The following is a 19,290-nucleotide window of genomic DNA, read 5'->3' on the forward strand; positions in this document are numbered from 1 at the left end:
AAACTAACAACAAATATTTACTGAGACTGTCCTACGTGTTAAGTGTTGGGTTAAAGGCATCTACATACATTTTAATACATTTGATCTTCACAACACCCCTAGGGGTCAGAGTACCATTCAGGCCCCAATTTTGTGTAAATAGATGCTGAGGCTAGAAAAGGCTGACTTTTGAAAGAGTCATTAAAAATGATAGGTGATGGCTGTGGGAATGAAGCCAGGCCATCTGGCTCCTGAGTCCTGCCTCTTGATGACATTCCCTCTCTGCCCTCACTCTATCTCCAGCATCCCTTATGGGACCCACCTAAACTGCCTGTGAATTTGAAAGAACAGGAAAAAAGTAAATACAACTCACCAAATAGGAACAGAAGATGAATAGAAAGTTTGGTTCATTTTTCTTTCAGTGTTTTGACCCAAATGGCCTCAAGTAAATGAAAATGAATGAATTAGAGATGGAAAAACCCAATGATTTGATACTTACTTAGAAGAGGGCTTAAGGGTTTAAAGTAGGAGAGAGGAAATTTCCCACAGGGAACAGACAAGTTCATCTTCCCTTCTCTTGCCTGAAAAGCCAGAGACCAGGGACCAAGATTTTGCCCCCAAATAACCAGGAGGGGAGGAAGAATCAGAGACATGTATCTGCCGAGGGTGAAGGGGTCCTTGGAGACATCCATTCCCACATACATACCCAAACCCATCCCCTCAGCACCGAAACTGCTTTTGCTTTATCAAAATCAGGCAAATTGGATTCACTTTCAGAGCAGATATGCAAATTGTAAGGCAATTGCATAAGATAAAAGCTACTGCATCCTGAAGATATTAATTCTTTAGTAGTAAATACATGCATCAGACATAAGCATAAGCAAGGCACTTTTCCTCATGGCTTTAATCAAAGGATAAAAGTTCTCTGGCAAAGTAGAGCTCTCTTGAAATTTCTTTCCAGATGAAAATAAAAAATACCAGTGTAGTAAAATCATTTTGATTGTTAAGGTGCTGGTTCTTCCTTTCCATACACACCAAATATTAGGAATTCTTTTGGATAGAAAGCAAGCTGCTATACGGAGATTCCACCACATCTCATCACTTCTTTGCTAAGTGGCTTTGCACTGGAGTCACATGTGCATGGACATCACTTACAGTACTTGTTAAAAGGCAGAGTCCTGAGTCATACATCAAACCTTCTGACTCAGCATAGAGGGAACACAGGTCTCTGTCCTACTGAAACCTACTTCAAGTAATCATGAAATACACTGTGGGCTCAGGACCACAAATAACTTGTTACCACCAAGGGGTAGGGCAGAGGTTAAAAATATCAGGGCAGAATTTTCAGGACATAGATGGACCTGGAGATTATCATACTAAGTGGAGGAGGTAAGACAGAGAAAAACATCATATGATGTCTTCGCTTATATGTGGAATCTAAAAGAATGATGCAAATGAACTTACTTACAAAACAGAATTCCTTTCCCTCTTCTTCCCAAAGCAATCTGAAAAAGTAATTGCTAACGTATCAACAGTTATTAAGAGATGCTTCCCACTGCACTAATACTATAAAATTAAGTATCTAAGTAGAGGATTCAAGCACCATAAACAGAGAAGAGTGTAAGCAGGCATATTTTATAAATAGTCCTTATAAAACTCTAGATTACCTGCCTGCCATAAATCTCTCTCTTTAATACAACTAAAGCACACTCCCACCCAAAGATGTATGGAGAAATTGCTCTAAAAGCTTACATTACACTTACTCAGTAGCATCCTTTCTAAAGGACAGAATACTGCCTTAATTATTTGGCTAGCTGGAATTACATTTTGGATTATAATTTGGGAACTTGATTAGTGACAATTCTGGCCTATGTCAGTGATGCCTGAATATGGGAGATTCCTTGTAAAAACTCCAGAAAACCTATACCCCTGAACTACACACTGGAATACAAGGAGATATTATCTGCTTTTTCCTGTTACCTGAAGTTAGAGAGTTAGAAGCATAGATTTCTAACTCTATGAACCCACCACCCAAGAGAGCCATGGTGAACAATGACAAAATACAGGTTCTCATGAAGCTTATATTCTCCAGGGACTAAAGAAAAAACATGGGCACAGGGAAGAAAAAAAAGTAACACACAAACAAATAAAAAACAGTGAAGATGGAGTTCCCGTCGTGGCGCAGTGGTTAACGAATCCGACTAGGAACCATGAGCTTGCGGGTTCGGTCCCTGCCCTTGCTCAGTGGGTTAACGATCCGGCGTTGCCATGAGCTGTGGTGTAGGTTGCAGACGCGGCTCGGATCCCGCGTTGCTGTGGCTCTGGCATAGGCCGGTGGCTATAGCTCCAATTGGACCCCTAGCCTGGGAACCTCCATATGCCGTGGAAGCGGCCCAAAGAAATAGCAAAAAGACAAACAAACAAACAAACAAAAAAAGTGAAGAATGCCTTGAAGGAAATCAATTAAGGCGTGAACCAGAAAAAAAAATGCTACCATTTCAGTAAACAAAGAATGTTGCCTCTGCCATCAAGTCATGAGTCACTGCATCCACCCCTATTGCAAAACCTTGAAGGGAATTCAGGATGGAGAAAAATAGGATAGTGGCCCTAGATAGTAAAGATGCATATCAAAGGAATGATTGTGGGAGTTCCCGTTGTTGTGCAGCTGAAAGGAATCCCACTAGTATCCATGAGAATTCGAGTTCGGTCTCTGGCTTTGCTTAGAGGGTTAGAGATTCGGTGTTACCATGAGCTGTGGTGTAGGTCACAGATGTGGCTTGGATCCCAGGCTGCTGTGGTTTTGGCATAGGCCAGCAGCTGTAGCTTCGATTTGACCCCTAGCCTGGGAACATCCACGTGCCAAAGGTGAACCCTAAAAAAAGAAAAGAATGATTGAATGAGCCAGACTCTTGCATATATAGAAGAGCACTAAAATCATAAACTCAAGATGTCTGGTATTTTTGATTAGCAGTATTTGACGTTCCACTGCATTTTTTTTTTTTTTTTAAGCACAAGTCCCTACATATTTTGGCTCCTCCCCTCACTTTCTGGGACAGTTCCTCAGAGCTATCTGAGATACTGCTTTCCAGGCTATAGTCCCAAGTAAGGTCCCTGTAAAAACCCAACCCACAACTTTCAGGCCACGTTTTGTTTTTTTGTTTGTTTGTTTTTTAAATCCACAAAGGTAAATAGGATAGGGAGTAAGGGGCTCAAGAGGACTACTTCAGATGGGAGGGATGGTCAGGGAAGGGTGATGATCTAGTCATATATGGCTGCATGGGCACATGGTGATGTGTATATGGACATGGTGATATATGGCTGAGACCAGAAGGAATGATATCTCAGTGTTTCAGGATATTCAAATTGCCCCAATAACCACCTGGTGGCCAGCAGTGCCGTCCTACTATTAAACCCTCAAAAAGGAGAGATAATAATCAATGGAGAAATAAGAGGTCACTTTTTAGTCTGGTATTTCCTTTTCCTGTTACAAATGCTTTACTGAGTGACCTAGACCATCCTTGTTCTTTGCAAAGCTGAACTTAAAGCCTGCAAAACAAAAAAACCCATAAAGTGGCATCATGTTCAAGAAGCTCATTCAGCAGTGAACCTCCACTAACAATAACAACATTTGCTCCAGGGGAAGAGATCATTACTGGGCTTATTGCTATTGCCACCCAGCATGAGACAGAAGTGGTTTAGAACCCAGGCATCAGGCAGCATACCAAGAGTCAGACACAGACGCTAAGATGAAGAAAACAGTCACTGTGCCTTCCATGGCAGGCTGTCAAACACTGCCTCAGAATGTTCAGCTGTGTGAATTTCAAAATCTGAACTGCTCAGTCATGAGTTGTAGTTTTCAGAATGGAAGAACTGAATATTGAAGATGCAGCTTTGCTCCCCGGAGGCGCTGGCTACTGGCTTCTGTGGGTCAAGGTTATGTGGCCATCACTACCTACTATTATATCACCATAAAATTGGGATGCTGATAAATAGTCTGAGAAGAATCATGGGGTGTGCTTGTTAACAGATTCCCAAGCCCCAAACTCAAAGATTCTAAAATGAGTAGTTTAGAATAAAAATAGAATCAACTTTTTTTTAAAACTAAAAGCAAAACTAATTTTCACATAGGTAGTATACGAATTATGCTTAGATAAAAATAAATTACACAATGTTTGATATGCTTATTTGGTCTAGAAGGACAGTTTTCAAAACTTTGACATACACTAAGGTTTAGCTGTATATATAGTTGACTCTTGGAAACCTGGGGTTTAGAGGCACCGACCCTTCTGACACAGTGGAAAAATCTGCGTATAATTTATAGTTGACCTTCTGTATATGAGGTTCTGAACCTGCAAATTCAACCAATAGCTGATCTGTAGTACTATAGTATTTACTATTGAAAAACATACCTGGATAACTGGAACCTTACAGCTCAAACTGTGTTGTTCAAGGGTCAGATGTCTACACATAAATTTTTTTCTTTTAACCATTATATATTACACAAAGCATTTGACATGGCCCTGCTAATTCATATTGGGGAAATTCTATGCTTAGGTTGGAAATAATTGAAAGATATACAAAAGAAGATAATCTGATTTAATTTTTTTTTATAAATTAGTGAAATAACAATGGTTGTAATGATAAGAACCACAAAAATTTAGCAGTTCCCATCGTGGCTCAGTGGTTAATGAATCCGACTAGGAACCATAAGGTTGCGGGTTTGATCCCTGCCTGGCCTTGCTCAGTGGGTTAAGGATCCCACGTTGCCGTGAGCTGTGGTTTAGGTTGCAGACACGGCTCGGATCCCGTGTTGCTATGGCTCTGGTGTAGGCCAGCAGCTACAGCTCCGATTCGACCCCTAGCCTGGGAACCTCCATATGCCGCAGGAGTGGCCCTGGAAATGGCAAAAAGACAAAAAAAAAAATTATATGAGTATCATAAACTAGAAATTACACCATCATACCCACCATCAAACTAAAAAGAAAAACATTAAAAATTTGGGCCAGATAACTGAACATCAAAAACTAGTCACTACTGGAGTCAGAGAGTCTACAGCTGTAGTGCTCAGCCCTGGAGACTTGACACTTGTTGGAATTTTTAACTCTGTTTTGTTAGTATTTTTAATTGAGATATCATTCAAGATAAACTTTACCATTGTAAAATATATGATTCAATGGCTTTAAAAATATTCATAATGTTACACAACCATCACCACCATCTAATTCTACATTTTTATCACTCCAGTAAGAAACTCTTACCCATTAGTAGTCAGTTCCCATTTCCTTCTTCCTCCAGCCCCTGGCAACCACTAATCTACTTTTTCTATCTAGTTGATGCCTGTCTGTCCAGGAAATTTTTTATTTTTACTTTATTTTTTTTGTCTTTTTAGGGCTGCACCTGTGGCATATGGAGGTTCCCAGGCCATTGGTTGAATTGGAGCTGTAGTTGCTGGCCTATGCCACGGCCACAGCCACAGCAATGCCAGATCCCAGCCACCATGTCTGTGACCTACACTACAGCTCACAACAACGCTGGATCCTTAACCCACTGAGTGATGCCAGGGATCAAACCTGCGTCCTCATGAATGCTAGTCAGATTTGTTTCCACTGAGCCAAGACGGGAACTCCTGTCTGGGAAATATTTCAATGCCCCATTCAGAATTCTGAAATTTTGAGATCATTGAACCTACATACACATAAAATTTTAGATATGTTTAACTTGCACATGTTATCAATCTGTGCACTCCCTTTGGGGTTTGGCATCCTCCTATGTTATGAGCTATGTCTCTGCAGCATTATTGTCAATATGTGAAGGAATTCTATCAAATAATGCATAAAGCACCTGACTAATTTGGTGTTGCTGGAACTTACATTTGAATGTTGATTTTTTTTTGCCACACCCAAAGCATAGGAAAGTTCCTGGGCTAGGGATCGAATCTGAGCTGCACCTGCAACTTATGCCACAGATGCGGCAACACCAGATCCCATAACCCACTGTTCTGGGCTGAGATCGACCCCGTGTTGCCACAGAGATGACGTTGGATCCTTAACCTGCTGTGCCACAGCGGACACTCCCATGAAGATTGCTTTTTAAAAAAGAATGGTAACTAGGTTTACACATTTGTATTTTGCATTTCAAGAAACAACTTCAAAACAAAGCTATTCATATTATACTTTCTTCGACATTTGCACAATTAGAAGCCTGGCCTGGAGGTAGAAAAAGCTGCAAGTCTCCTCTGTCCTTAATACATTGTGTGTCTAGAGCAAGACTAGCTCTTTTTATCATAAGGAATTTGGTGGCAGGCCCTATAGGACATTCACTCCTCAAAAGTACTTCCCAGAGATTCTATTTTAAAAGCCCCACAGCAGCTGTGGTAAACATTAAAGCCATATGCAGACTAATATCAAAAGAGGATTATGTTTACTTGGCATTGTTTGGTACCAAGCATTACCTTATTTGCTCACAGCCAGTCTCAAAGCCTAAAACCTTATTTTGCAAAGTATAACATTAGCACCTCAGTTAGACTTCCTTCTGATTTCTAGTACTGAGAAAGAAAAAAATAAAAATCTTTTCTATGATTTAGGCATGGGGACTAACTGCATAGGAATTTGCACTGGTATGAAGGGGGCTGAAACTTAGCTTCAGAATCAGCCAGGATTTTATTGTTTTATTTTACTTTATTAGGGAAGCAGAGACTCTCCTAGTAAATCTCCCTTCTTTCTTAGAGCACACTTAAAAACCCATTCTTGAGCTACACTGACTCATTAGGTTGAACTTTGGTGTTAAGTATAAAGAGAGGGAAAGAGTATGTGTGTGGGTGGAGAGGAGGAGAAGAGATGAAGCACAGGGTAAGGAATGAGGACAGAACTTGGGGCCACCATGTCAGACCACATTGGTGAGCTCTCCACTCAACAATGGTGAAGCAAAAATAGATGGTGTAGAGAACCAGAAGGCTGTCAGAGGCTCAGGCATAAAAGAGGACCCACCAGTTCACACACAGCACACATACGGTTCCCTAGACACTACCTCCCATGCACTCCTTAGACTTCAGATTCTGTTTGAGGACTCCATGATTTAGCTTCTGATTCAGCATTTGCACAGTAGTAATTTTACTACAAAAGTTAAATGTCTTGTAAACTAATGGGAAACACATCGCTTGGCAAAGTTTACAATGTCAGGATTTATGGCTCAAACACCGAGGGTCTCTCTGACCTCAAAGATAACATAATGAGAGAGCAACGTGCTCCAAATGACTCAGTGTGATTTTTTATTAGTTCTCATAATTGCCCCCTATTAATGTGTATGCACATAATAAGCACTCACCTTCACAGTCTGTCCAGCTTCAGGGCCATCCTAGAAGTAGGAAGGAAAAAAAAAAACAAACAGAGGTGAGAACAGATAGGTAATAATTCTTGTTTATTCAGAAATATCCCTCATTAATAATTTAGATCCAATTTCATTGTGTGTTAATTTGTAGTTTTCTCATGGGGACCATTCCCTGTAGACATGGGGGGCTTGACAGTTCTCCATTTCCACCTGAGAGTGAGAAGTTATGTATAAAAATGATATAAATTATCCAGTGATCCCACCCCTTTCCTACTTTCCATGCCCTTTGCTTTGGGCTATGATTTTAATTGCTGTAAAGGAAGACTGGAAATGTTTTCAGAGTCTAAGTATCACACCTTTTGGTTATCTTAAAACCAGATGTAGTTTAATTAATGTCTGATTACCTTAAATCTCTACTCAGGAAATCTGCCATAAACATAATCCATTAAGTAAGAATAGGGGCTGTTCCATGTAAAAGGAGCACCCAAGAGCAGGCCCTCTCTGGCTGTTCTGAGCTTGGGAGGAAAGGAAGATGCATTCATTGTGGCCAGGCTCTTTCCCCACCCTGGATCCTTTGCTCAGCTTTCTGAAGCTCAATAAAACTATTTTTTTAGGTAAAAATAAGCAAACCTATCCAGTTATCAGCCAGGATATAAAGCAAAAATGAGTGTGCAGCTGGTTTGAAATAGCAGAACAAGCAATGTTTCAATAATCAGAAATTTTAAAATTGAATCATAACTGTGAAAATTTAGGTAAGTATTTCTACTTCCAAGACCCATACTACTTAGGGTGAGAATTCTTGCCATGCAATGGCCAAGACTAATCAAATCTGTGTAACCAGTGGTTTTCGAATTTGAAGTCACAACCTTTCAGGAGGTCATAAAGTCAGCTGGATGGGTTGTGACCAGCACTAAAAACAAAAGAAATCAGATAAATGAACAAAAACTAATAGACTGCAAAGAATGGGTAAACACTGTTTTGTGAAAATTTATTTTCATTTATCTACATGTATGTAGGGGGAGAGGGGAACTTAACGACTGTGAAACATTTTCTTACTGTAGGTTAAAATTTTTAAGGTTTGAAAACAGAGCATCTATAAAAGTACTCTAAATGCTATGCACAAGTTGGTTCCTATATTTATGGAATTAACTTTTCAGTAAATCATGTTACATAACCAGACCTAGCCATTTCCTATGAATGTGAATTTTCTTTTAGTATTTCATTTAACAGTGATGGATGTGTTTACCAGTTGCCTTCACTTGGAAATATGACCATAGCTTAAGCTTGATAAACCCACCCTGTGACTCAAAAGGGTTAACATACAACATACATACCCAGACAGAGGCTGCACACACACACACACACAGTATTTTACAGGGAAGTTTAGACACTCTCAACACACACATGGTGGCAAAAGTATTTTTTCAGAATGCAGATGAGCATTTCTAGTCAGGGCCTTTCATAACCTGAAAACAGTGGCTGTCTTTATCTGTTCTCTTTGAAAGTCTATGGTGGAGAGCTGAGGAAGGATGGTAACTATCCAGCTAACTAAAGCACTAAGTACAAGGTCTCACATTATGAAACAATCTCCTTTTTTTCCCAAAGGGTTACTGCAGAGTCATCAAACCTCAAGATCACATAGGAGTTTAATTAAGATGCCCACAGCTCTTTCCCTGGGGACATGAAGAGGCTCATGGTATGTTACTACCCATTTGTTCAGTTCCCACAGCTGATGACCCACCACAGGCCTCCTCCTCCCACACTGACAAGTGTTGGCTTAACTTCTGCTGAAAGATCTTCAGTGATTAGAGATGTAATTTCCATACTGGGAAGTGGACCACACAGAACAATCAATCAATCAATCCAGCTTCTTACCAATCCATAATCAATCACTGAGGTTTGAATTAAAGAGAAGTTCCCATTGTAGCTCAGCATTAATGAACCCAACTAGTATCCATGAGGATGTGGGTTCAATCCTTGGCCTCACTCAGTGGGTTAAGGATCGGGTGTTGCCAGGAGCTGTAGTATAGGTCACAGATGTGTATTGGATCCAGCGTTGCTCTGGCTGTGATGTAGCCCAGCAGCTGTACCTCTGATTTGACCCCTACCCTGGGAACTTCCATATGCCACAGGTTCAGCCCTAAAAAGCAAAAGCAAAAAAAAAAAAAAAAAGGTCACCCTTGTGAGAGCAAGGCTCTACCCAACCTGCATACATCTACTCCTCCTGAAACAGAGCAAGGCTAAGCCCAGGAAGGGTTCAAAATATATTTATCCTTGAGTGGAAATTACAAGTCCAGCTCTAGTTCCAATAAAAGATTTAGAATGTCTTAATGTTCATTCAGTTCCCTGTCCAGTCCTAACACCTGTTTGGTAACAACGCTGCAGGTATTGCCTCAGCTGACAGTCTACTTCGGTGGGGACTGCAGAGGATAGGGTGGTCCTGGATAAGCAATGTCTTTTTGTGCTGTCACATGAGACATAAACAACGAAGCCACCTTCCCTGTGAGATGTCATCTTACAAAGGAGAGAGCAATGGCAGGATTTTAAAAGCGTGAAAAATCATGTCCACGCTATCTATACACTCACCTGCATGGAAAAGGTGAGGGATGTGCCCTGGAAGTGCTTCTCCACCACTGTCCCGACTCTTTGGGTCACCTGAAACAAATCGGCCACTTCATCAGGTCGCAGGTCTCGGAAGCGCTCCACTGGCCGAAGGGGACACACCAGGACATCTGCAGTGAGGTCTGTTAAGGCACACTCTGCTTGCTTTGAGGGAGTATTTTTACCAAAAAGTTTATACAAACAGCATTGAATAGCCTTGGCCCGGGGCCCAAACTCACAAAGACTAAGGAATAAAAGAACAAATGTTTACCAACCACCGAACTGTAAGGAGTTCAAAGAGAGCTTACAAACATGGTTAATTATGCTCTGAAGGAGAAGCTGTGGTTCACTGAAGAACTTCTTTTAGGAGAAAAGGACGGGTATTCAGAGAGACTCAAGTGCTAGCAGAAGTCATCATCCTAGAAGCAAGATCTACCCTGGACCGTTACCTCCTGACCCCTGTTCTGAAGTTCTGCTTCTCAAGCAGCCAAAGCCCCTGGGTGTAAAATGCAACTGTGACGGTCAGTTTCTCTGTAGAACATCACGATCGATATTTTAATTTCAATATCTCTTTAGAGAAATATGTAATGAAAAGACAATATTAGTTGTTTTATTTTTATTTTACTTTTAAGAGTAGGCCAGTCTGAAAACAGAGCAAGAAGGCAGTTAAAGGTAAATTATTAGTTTAGGAAATGAGTTGTCTGCTTAAGCAAATGACATCATCTTCATGTATTCTACAAGTTAGACGAGTCAACATAATTACATTACTGGTTTGAACAAACAACAAGGTCTAAAGAAAGAGGATCCAGCTTTGATCATCTGTTGGTACCAAGTACATATTCAATGTCACATCATCAGTAACACTTCCGTTCTTTTTTGTATTCAAATTCATCATATGTGTTTGGGTATATACGTATAGGCACGTAGGCATACCGATGTACACACACAAGCCACATTAATTTTTGTTTGGTTTTTAGATGCCAGCAGAAGAAAAAAAAGCACTCTACTGTTCCTCTCTGTTTCTTTTATTTTTTTTTTTCCTGTTTTAAAAGAGCATGCTTCTGCCTGGAGCCAAGCAGCTAAGGGGCATAATAAAACCACAAGCCTGCAATTGCAAGTCTCACCAGAACATCAAGCATTTCAGCCCACCAAACTATGGGTAGGACTCAGGGCCCCAAGGGAAATGAACTGAGCTCAGCTGGGCGGGCCTGATTTCTATAAGACAAAGGGGAAAAAAGAAAAAGGGAAAACTGATTAATTTTGCTCATAATCAGGAAATTCATGTCAACAGTAAACTAGGAAAAAGAGTATTTGTTTAATCTGAGTTCATTTTTCATGAGAGGAGAAGGGAGGCCTTCACCCACAGGGCATCTGATACTTAAAAAGATAATTATCCTTCCTTGGCAGGGCTGCTTTATTATCATGGGTCAATGAACCGTTTAGAAATGAAGAATTTCCTTTCATTTCCTTTTAGCAGATTGCCAGCCTCCCTTCCCTCTGAGTTTTTTTTTTTCTTTGCTTTTTTTTTTTCTTTAAAAGAGTCCTTTCCCATCTTCCTCCTCCCTGCTTTAATTTATACCCTCCCTTAGGCTGTGATTTCACCAAACCACAGCAAGATGACAATTTTGCAAGCTTCCAACAATAGTCATAATTGCTGTGGTTGGCTATGTCTACACACAGCAACTAGGTGGAGAAGGAACAACATTTTATATAAACAATTGCTTACTGTGAAAACTGGTGGAATGAATCTGGCAGTCATAGTGTCTAAGGTAATTTTGGTAATATCAAAAGGTTTTCTCCATTGCCATAAAACACTGTACCTTACTACCTGTCCCTTTTGCTTTCCTGATGCTAAGGATAGCTTAACCCAATGTTTAATGAATAAGACTGTTTATGGAATTGAATCAAAGTGGCCAAAACCATGAGATGTTTTATCTAACCGCAGGGCAATATCACATACATTTATTACTTTAACTGAATATTCATAATGGTAATAAAACATATCACAAAACATTTTAATAGGCTAAACACATTCTCATCTAGGTGAATGTTTTTCACCAACCCATTTAGGCAACATTGTCCTGACATATCATTCCCTGCAACCAAGTCTTTTGTTAAAAAGGCATCTTTTCTGCACATAACATACATACACACATACATTTTGACGCAAATAATAACAAGGTAAAATAAAGATCACACTTTGGTATGCGTTCATGTGAGTGATCATTGTCTTTGTTGTGTTAGAACCCAGAGGATGGCCAAATAGGCATCTCAACCTAGAAATGGCCACATGAATAGGCTCCACAGCACTCTCCAGTGAGGCAGCAGGGTCTAGTATTGTGCAGGGTGGGGCAATGTGAATAATTGACCTGATCCATAGCAGACTCACTCTCTAACACACTCTCCAGGGCCATCCTAGGCACTACCTGGGCATCAGAAAGTCATCTTTCCTGTTCCTTTACAACCAGGACTGAAAAGAGCCTAAGTCTTGACCTCACCATAGGTCAAATCCTAACTGATGCTACCTCCCCCCTGAGCCTCTTCTTTCCTCACCCCTCTCTTGCATACTATGCATCTGTCATATGTGTTTTCTTTCTGTTCTTCAAACACATTCACCTCATTCCCAAACTTGGGGGCTTTGTCCTGGTTATTTGTTCTGTCTATATCAATACCCTTCAAGGCTGCTTCTTACCATTCAGATCCTAATTCCAATGCTGCTCTCTCAAAAGAATATTGAACTCCTAGGGAGTTTCAATTCCTAGGGTAAGTTTCAAAAGTGCTTATCCACTTTTAATCACCCTATTTTAATCTTTCCAGAGAACTTATCACCGCTGGCAGCTTTCTTGGTTGGTTACTGTGTACCCAGATGGGAACGGGAGCTCCAAAGTGAAGACTTTGTCTTGTTTCCCCATGTTTCACCACCACCTACAACACCAGAGACACTGCTGGAATAGATAATAAGTAATAAACCAGAGCCTTGTATCAGCCACCTGTCAAGACTAAGACCCTGACAAAATGAAGATGACATTCATTTCAATCATCCATGCAATATTGGCATAGTCTGCAATATTTTTTGTAATTCAAAAAAGTTTTTCCTTAAGATATAGCATGGTTAGAATTAATGTTAGATGGGGGCTGGAGAAAGGTAAACTCTTTTTTTTTTTTTTTTTTGCCTTTTAGGGCCGTGCCTATGGCATATGGAGGAGGAGGAGATTCCCAGGCTATGGGTCAAATAAGAGCTACAGCTGCTGGCCTATACCAATGCGGGATCCGAGCCACATCTGCGACTTACACCACAGCTCACAACAACGCCGGATCCTTAACCCACTGAGTGAGGCCAGGGATCAAACTGCAGCCTCATGGATCCTAGTCAGGTTCATTAACCACTAATCCACAAAGGGAACTCCAGGTAAACGCATTTTTAATGTAAACGAATTTTCATATGAGCCAAAGGAAATGTAATGATGAAGATAAACTCCTTTAAACAAACAAACAAACAAACAAAAACCTTTATAAGTAGAAGGATGTAGTTTTTAGTGTTCAAAGTCTCAGATCATCTATATCTCTAAAAATGCTGCTTTATATTGTGATTGGGAAAGGTAATTCATTTGTTTATATAATGAACATTGAACACCACTGTACTAGGCTCTGGGAACAGCAAAGGAGAGGAAGGAAATGTTCATGTCCTTTCACACTAGGAGAAGGGCACTGTAACAGATGAGTGCAGTGATATGAGTAATATGAGAAGCAGAGAGGGAAGCAGAGAGGGTTGCAGAAGCAGAGTGTAGCACCCAAAGCAGTGGGGACCTGGGGTGCCCAGATAAGGCCAGGGTTCCAGAGTAACCATGGGAACCTCTGAGTCTCATGGCTGCCTGAAATTATACACAGGTTCATGAACGATTTAAAGCAGATCAAAAAACATTTTCTGCAAAAGGCTAGATGGTAAATATTTTCAATTTGGTAGGCTATATGCTTAAGGAGTCATAGATAATACAAATACTAACAGGTGTGGCTATATTCCAATAAACTTTTATATACAAAAAGAGCCAGATTTGGCCCTTAGGCCTTGGAATGTCAGCCCCTGATTTAGAAGAATCCCATTAAAAAGAAAGTAACTAAGAGAAAGTGGAAGTATGGAGGGATATGCCTCTTTGCCTAAGTTGAGGACTATAATGTTCTCTTAATAGCATATTGGAAAAACATGGCATCTTAAAAAGAATTGACTTCCTAAGAAAAGGACGTGAACATGATAGAACATTTTCATGAATCTGTGTAATAATTCTGATGTATTTTAAAGACTAATTAAAACCAGAAAACATGCTATAGCATTGACATCACACAGGTAAGTCATGAGTATCACTTCCTAAGGATCTCAAATAGTTTCTGCCATTTCCAACTGGGAAAAGGAAACACATGTTCTGCAAACACATGAGGGCACTGAAACAGTGTGTTATTCACAAATCCATCTGAGCATAAAGTTATTTTCTCAAAGAAAGTGCACAAGCCTTACAAGAAAACACCACATTGCCTGAAGATGGTGGGTATGGTGTGTTCCATGTTGTTCCTAGAGAAACAACTGAAGGAAAGCAATTGAATCTTGAAGAAGAGCAGACAGCTCTTGAGATTCTACTGCCACTGTTTATATGCCAATTGTTTAAAGGTAATATCACAGATGCAGTATAATTTAATTTGGAGACTCTTAGGTCTTGTTAGCAGGCAAATCCCATCTTACACACAGGCTCTAAGAATACACTTCCTCCTGGGTCCTCTTTGCTTAGAATTAACACCTCAGAAGAGACTTTTTAGCCAACCTTATTTGAGGTACAATAGCCCTCAAAGAAGGTAATCTACTCAATTGAATTTAATATATGTGTATCTAGTACTCATCACGTGTGCAAGCCTGTGAAAGAGATTATCAAACGGGATCTGGTCTCTCCCTTCTGTCTACAATAGAGATTTTCGTTTAGTACTAAAATTTTGTAAAAGAAGAGAAGGCAAAGATTATGACTTAGTTCCTATGGTCGACAAAGATACCTGTCATGGTAGAAGAAAATCCAAGGAGACTTTTTAGTGCAGATGAGATTTAAAGTGGACTTTAAGAAGTTCTCATCATGGCTCAGCAGTTAACAAACCTGTCTAGTATCCACGAGGATGTGGGTTCAATCCCTGGCCTTGCTCGGTGGGTTAAGGATCCGGCATTGCAGTGAGCTGTGGTGCAAGCTCAACCCCTACCCTAGGAAACTCCATATATTGTGAGTATAGCCCTTAAAAAGACAAAAGACAATAATAATAATAATAATAATAATAATAAAATAAAGAAGACTTTAAAAATAGGGGAGTAAGACAAGAAAAAACAAATAGGAGAGTAAACCTACCTGACAGTTGGCTGGCAACCCACTTATCCATCCATACCACAGCTACAGCCTTCTTTCTTTCAGTCCGGGGTTTGTGTGAGGATTTAGGATGCTAAGATGAATATGACAGAGTAACTGACCTTGAAGAGTTCACATTCTATTATCCCAAACTGTCATGTAGTATAAACAGATCGTATAAAGCACAGCAATGAGTACTATTGATAGAAATCAGTACAGAATGTTGTGGGAGCAGAGAGGAGGCAGAATCTAACTCTGCCTAGGGGTGTTAGATAAACTTTTCAGTATGGCCATGCATTTCAATTTCCTAAAGTCAGAAACTACTTCTCCAAATTTGGACCAAAATCTGTCCTTGAAAATGTCCCTAGCAATCTATGCATCAAAAAATTGTCAGGTAGCCCCCCTTTAGCCAAAATCACTGTTTTATTTATATATGTTCTCACTGACAATCTTTCCGATAAACCAGTGGAGTAGTATTATAATTCCTATTTTGCAGATAAGGACATTACAGTTTATAGAAAATAAGACATTTGGGCAAGACAGCTCACTCCACATGAAACTACGACTAGAATTCAACTCAAGTCTGTGTGATTCCAAAGTCTGTGTTATTAAAGCAAACTGTGGTATTACGCTTTTTATAGTATTCATGACCCAGTCTCTGCCTGACCTCTAATTCACGGTGCTCCCTGCATTCATTCCCAGAGTCCTTCTGCTCATGGAAGAGAATCACACTCTTCATCAAGTACAGAGAAATTGCTTAAAACTGCTAAAGGCCTGAGAAACACCCAACCTCAAATGAAGGAAGCAGAAGAGACCTCCAGTCCCACTGTGAAGGGAAACCTCCGTGCTGGGCAAAGGATGCCCTGAGCATGCCCTCATTCTAAAACAGAACTATGAGCAAGGGGCTTGTGGATGAGAGAGGGAGGAAGTAAGAGGGATGCAGAGCCTGTATTTGCACCCTTTTCCATCTCTGAGCTTCAGTTTCTTCAAGGTAACTGGAGCTCCCCTGGGCTGGCAGATGAGGGGAAGCTTAGATATTATAGTCAACGTCAATGAGTCAGGCTGTCAGACACACTGAAAATCCCATTGCCTGTTGGACAGTCTAATTATTGGGAAGCATTGACTTTCTCTAAACACCATTTATATCACCAAGGACTACCAGAAACTTGGTAATGCCTTTTTTTTTCCCTCTTCCTTTACACTCTCACCACCAGGCCAGAGCTGACCGTCTCTGTCTTTTTGGATGAACACATAGAGTCTTTTGTCACAGTGAAGTATCACAACAACACGCCAGTCCCTGTGCTGAACCTTTGCTGACACACAGCCCATTCAGAACGCACAAAATGAAAGAATGAAATTAAATGGGATCTCTGTACCAATCCAGCACCTAAAGATATTGTGGTAGCTTATTCACAGATATTAGCACAAGAATCTCTCACATCCTATGTGCCCCTTTGTAAAGTGACTCTGCTGCTCCTCTAGCCAAGAGAGGGAGTCTATTTCCCCTCCCACTGAGTTTGGGCTGGCCCAGGGCTTGCTTTGATCAGTGGAATGTGATGAAAGTGTCACTATGTGATTTCCAAGGTCAGGTCTCCACAGCCTTTGCAACTTTTGTGGGTTTTGTTGTTGTTGTTGTTGTTGTTTTGGGTTTTTTTGGTTTTTTGGAACCCTGAGACCAACAGACTATAAAAAAGCCTAGCTAGCTTACTGCAGAACAGAAGCTGCAGGGAGAGGAATTAAGGTATCCCTGCTGATAACAAATAGCTGTCAGAACTTCTGGACCCAGGAGAGGCACTGACTGACCTCCAATTTCTCTATAGTTGCCTTTTGTTGCATATTGAACCATCCACAAAACACAGTGGCTTCATATAGCATTGCTTGATTTCTTATCACGATTGTGTGGCTGATTTTGGCTGCTGGTCTCACTGGGGTTCCTGCACGCAAATACTTCAGGGTGGTAGCTCAGCCTGGGGCTGGACCCTGCTGGGTCCCCTGAGCCCCTCATTCTATCTGCCATTCCAATTCAGAGGCAGAAACTTTAAGCCTCTTAAGACTTAAGTTGTCCCATATTCTATTGGTCAAAGGAAATCACAAGCCAGCCTAGGTTTGAACTAAAGGAATAAATCCCATATCTTAGTAGGAGGAGTAGAAAGAGCACATTGAAAAGAGGTATTGACAGTGGAAGTCATGTCACCCTGGGTGCTATTATTGTAATAATTGACCACAGTTGGTAAATATAAAAATAATTTCTAGGGATTGTGTAAAAACTAAATAGGTGCCGAAGGTCTCCTGGATGCCTGATGGGTATATACACCCATGGCATCTTAGAACTGGGATGGATCTTAAACATTATCTATTCCAAGACCTCCCCTATCAGGTGAAAAAAAAAAAAGTGGGGATTAGATAGGTCAACTGATGTGCTCAAAGCCACACAGTTAATTAGAAGCTCAGCTACTCACTTCCCAAACCAAAGCTCTTTTCATTACAGAGGAGATGGCAAAACGTAGCACCTTTGCCACTCTATTCCAATGCTAAACCTATGGCAGACATCAATAATCAACCAGACAATTCTCTCCTTGAACCACAGAGACTTGGAGAGTCCTTGTCAGTCCTGACCTCTGAGCAGTCAACACCAATTGGGGTGGGCACGTAACAGGGGACTCATGTGTTCTTTCTGTGGCTTCTGTCCCACCTCATGAAGCACAAAAACAGCAGCAAAGGTATGGTGAGGTCAAGAACAAAATGAGAGGCTGTCAAAGTGAGAACTGTCCCAACTACATCAAATGATCCTTACGTTGCTACATGTTTAATTCAAAAAAATTTTGATAAGTTTGAAATCTTCTCATCGATGATAATAATTGATGATTTAAAAATAATTTTATGAGTACTTCCATGACAAATATGAAATATTTAAATATAGAGTCATGACAGAGAAATGGAAATGCACTGATTCGGATGATTAATTAAAAATGACAGCAGAATATTATTCTCAGAGTTTCTCAGACTTCCTCCCCTTTATTTTTCTGTATGTGATCTATTCTAGGGATTCAGAATATAAAAGTAAACTAAAATAAATCAAACCATCAAAATATCACTGATTCTAATGGAGCTGATTAGCATGTGTATATATAAATATGGAGTAAGTCAGCATCAAATAATATGATGAAGAATTAGGCATTCTTCTGAGCTAATATAAAAGATGAGTCTGTATTCATCTCTACCGCAGATCAGTATGTAGTTTAATGACATGAAAGGAACTTCATGTCTATAGACTTCTGCAGACCCTTTGTAATGGATTATTTGCTCTAACAAATAAGCCTAGTCCTTGCAAATGTTTAAAATAATACTTAATGTCACTTCAAAAAAACACTACCAGGATGGACTAAGAAGTATCTCTATGAAAAGGCTTAACTTATTTGAGTTAAATACCACGGTTGCAGAGTTTTGAATCAAAGCAGGTGGCATCTCAAAAAGTAATCTACTATTCACAATGTAGGCACTTCTGTGATTTTTTTTTTAATAATAAAGGTAAAAATATTACCCAAAAAGTGAACCAATACAATTTTCAAGAAGCATCTTAACAGTTTGGGTATGTTAGTATCTTTACTGGATATTAACATACCCACTTCAGTAACTCAAAGAAGACTTCATGGAATATACATCAACGATAGGCATAAATAGCATGAATGTAATTTTAAGCAAATTCAATTTCCAGAATATGATAAATTCCAGGAAAATTTGATTAAGATAATGATAGTTTTCTCCTCATACTCAGATCGCAAAGCAAGCATCTCACAATTATCTACTAGAATTCTCATGTTGTTTCTGGCAGAATGCTTTAGGTCAAAGACAGGAGCCCTTAGCCATCTGTGGGAGAGGAATCAGGTGTCTTTCTCCCAGCAGACCAGCCCTGAACAATCCCACAAACTTCTGCACTGATCTGAATGCTCTAAGGGGAGACTCACATTCGTAGGGAGAAGTAAATGGGTAGCTTTCAAAGAAAGTAAATTTG

General features: G+C 40.1%; 1 protein-coding gene across 4 annotated transcripts in view; it reads right to left on the reverse strand.

Annotated features, from left to right (window-relative positions):
- FHIT (fragile histidine triad diadenosine triphosphatase) overlaps positions 1–19,290 on the reverse strand; it is a 1,432,969-nt gene that overhangs the window by 266,487 nt on the left and 1,147,192 nt on the right. For all 4 annotated transcript variants that reach the window (XM_047778411.1, XM_047778405.1, XM_047778397.1 and 1 more), the window contains 2 exons: positions 9,892–10,037; positions 7,303–7,332 (listed from right to left, as the gene is read on the reverse strand). In XM_047778411.1, the coding sequence (XP_047634367.1) occupies positions 7,303–7,332; positions 9,892–10,037 (176 nt within the window). The remainder of the gene's footprint in view (positions 1–7,302; positions 7,333–9,891; positions 10,038–19,290) is intronic.

Source organism: Phacochoerus africanus, chromosome 1 (genome assembly GCF_016906955.1).
Source record: "Phacochoerus africanus isolate WHEZ1 chromosome 1, ROS_Pafr_v1, whole genome shotgun sequence".
In the NCBI taxonomy this organism is placed as follows: Eukaryota; Metazoa; Chordata; class Mammalia; order Artiodactyla; family Suidae; genus Phacochoerus; species Phacochoerus africanus.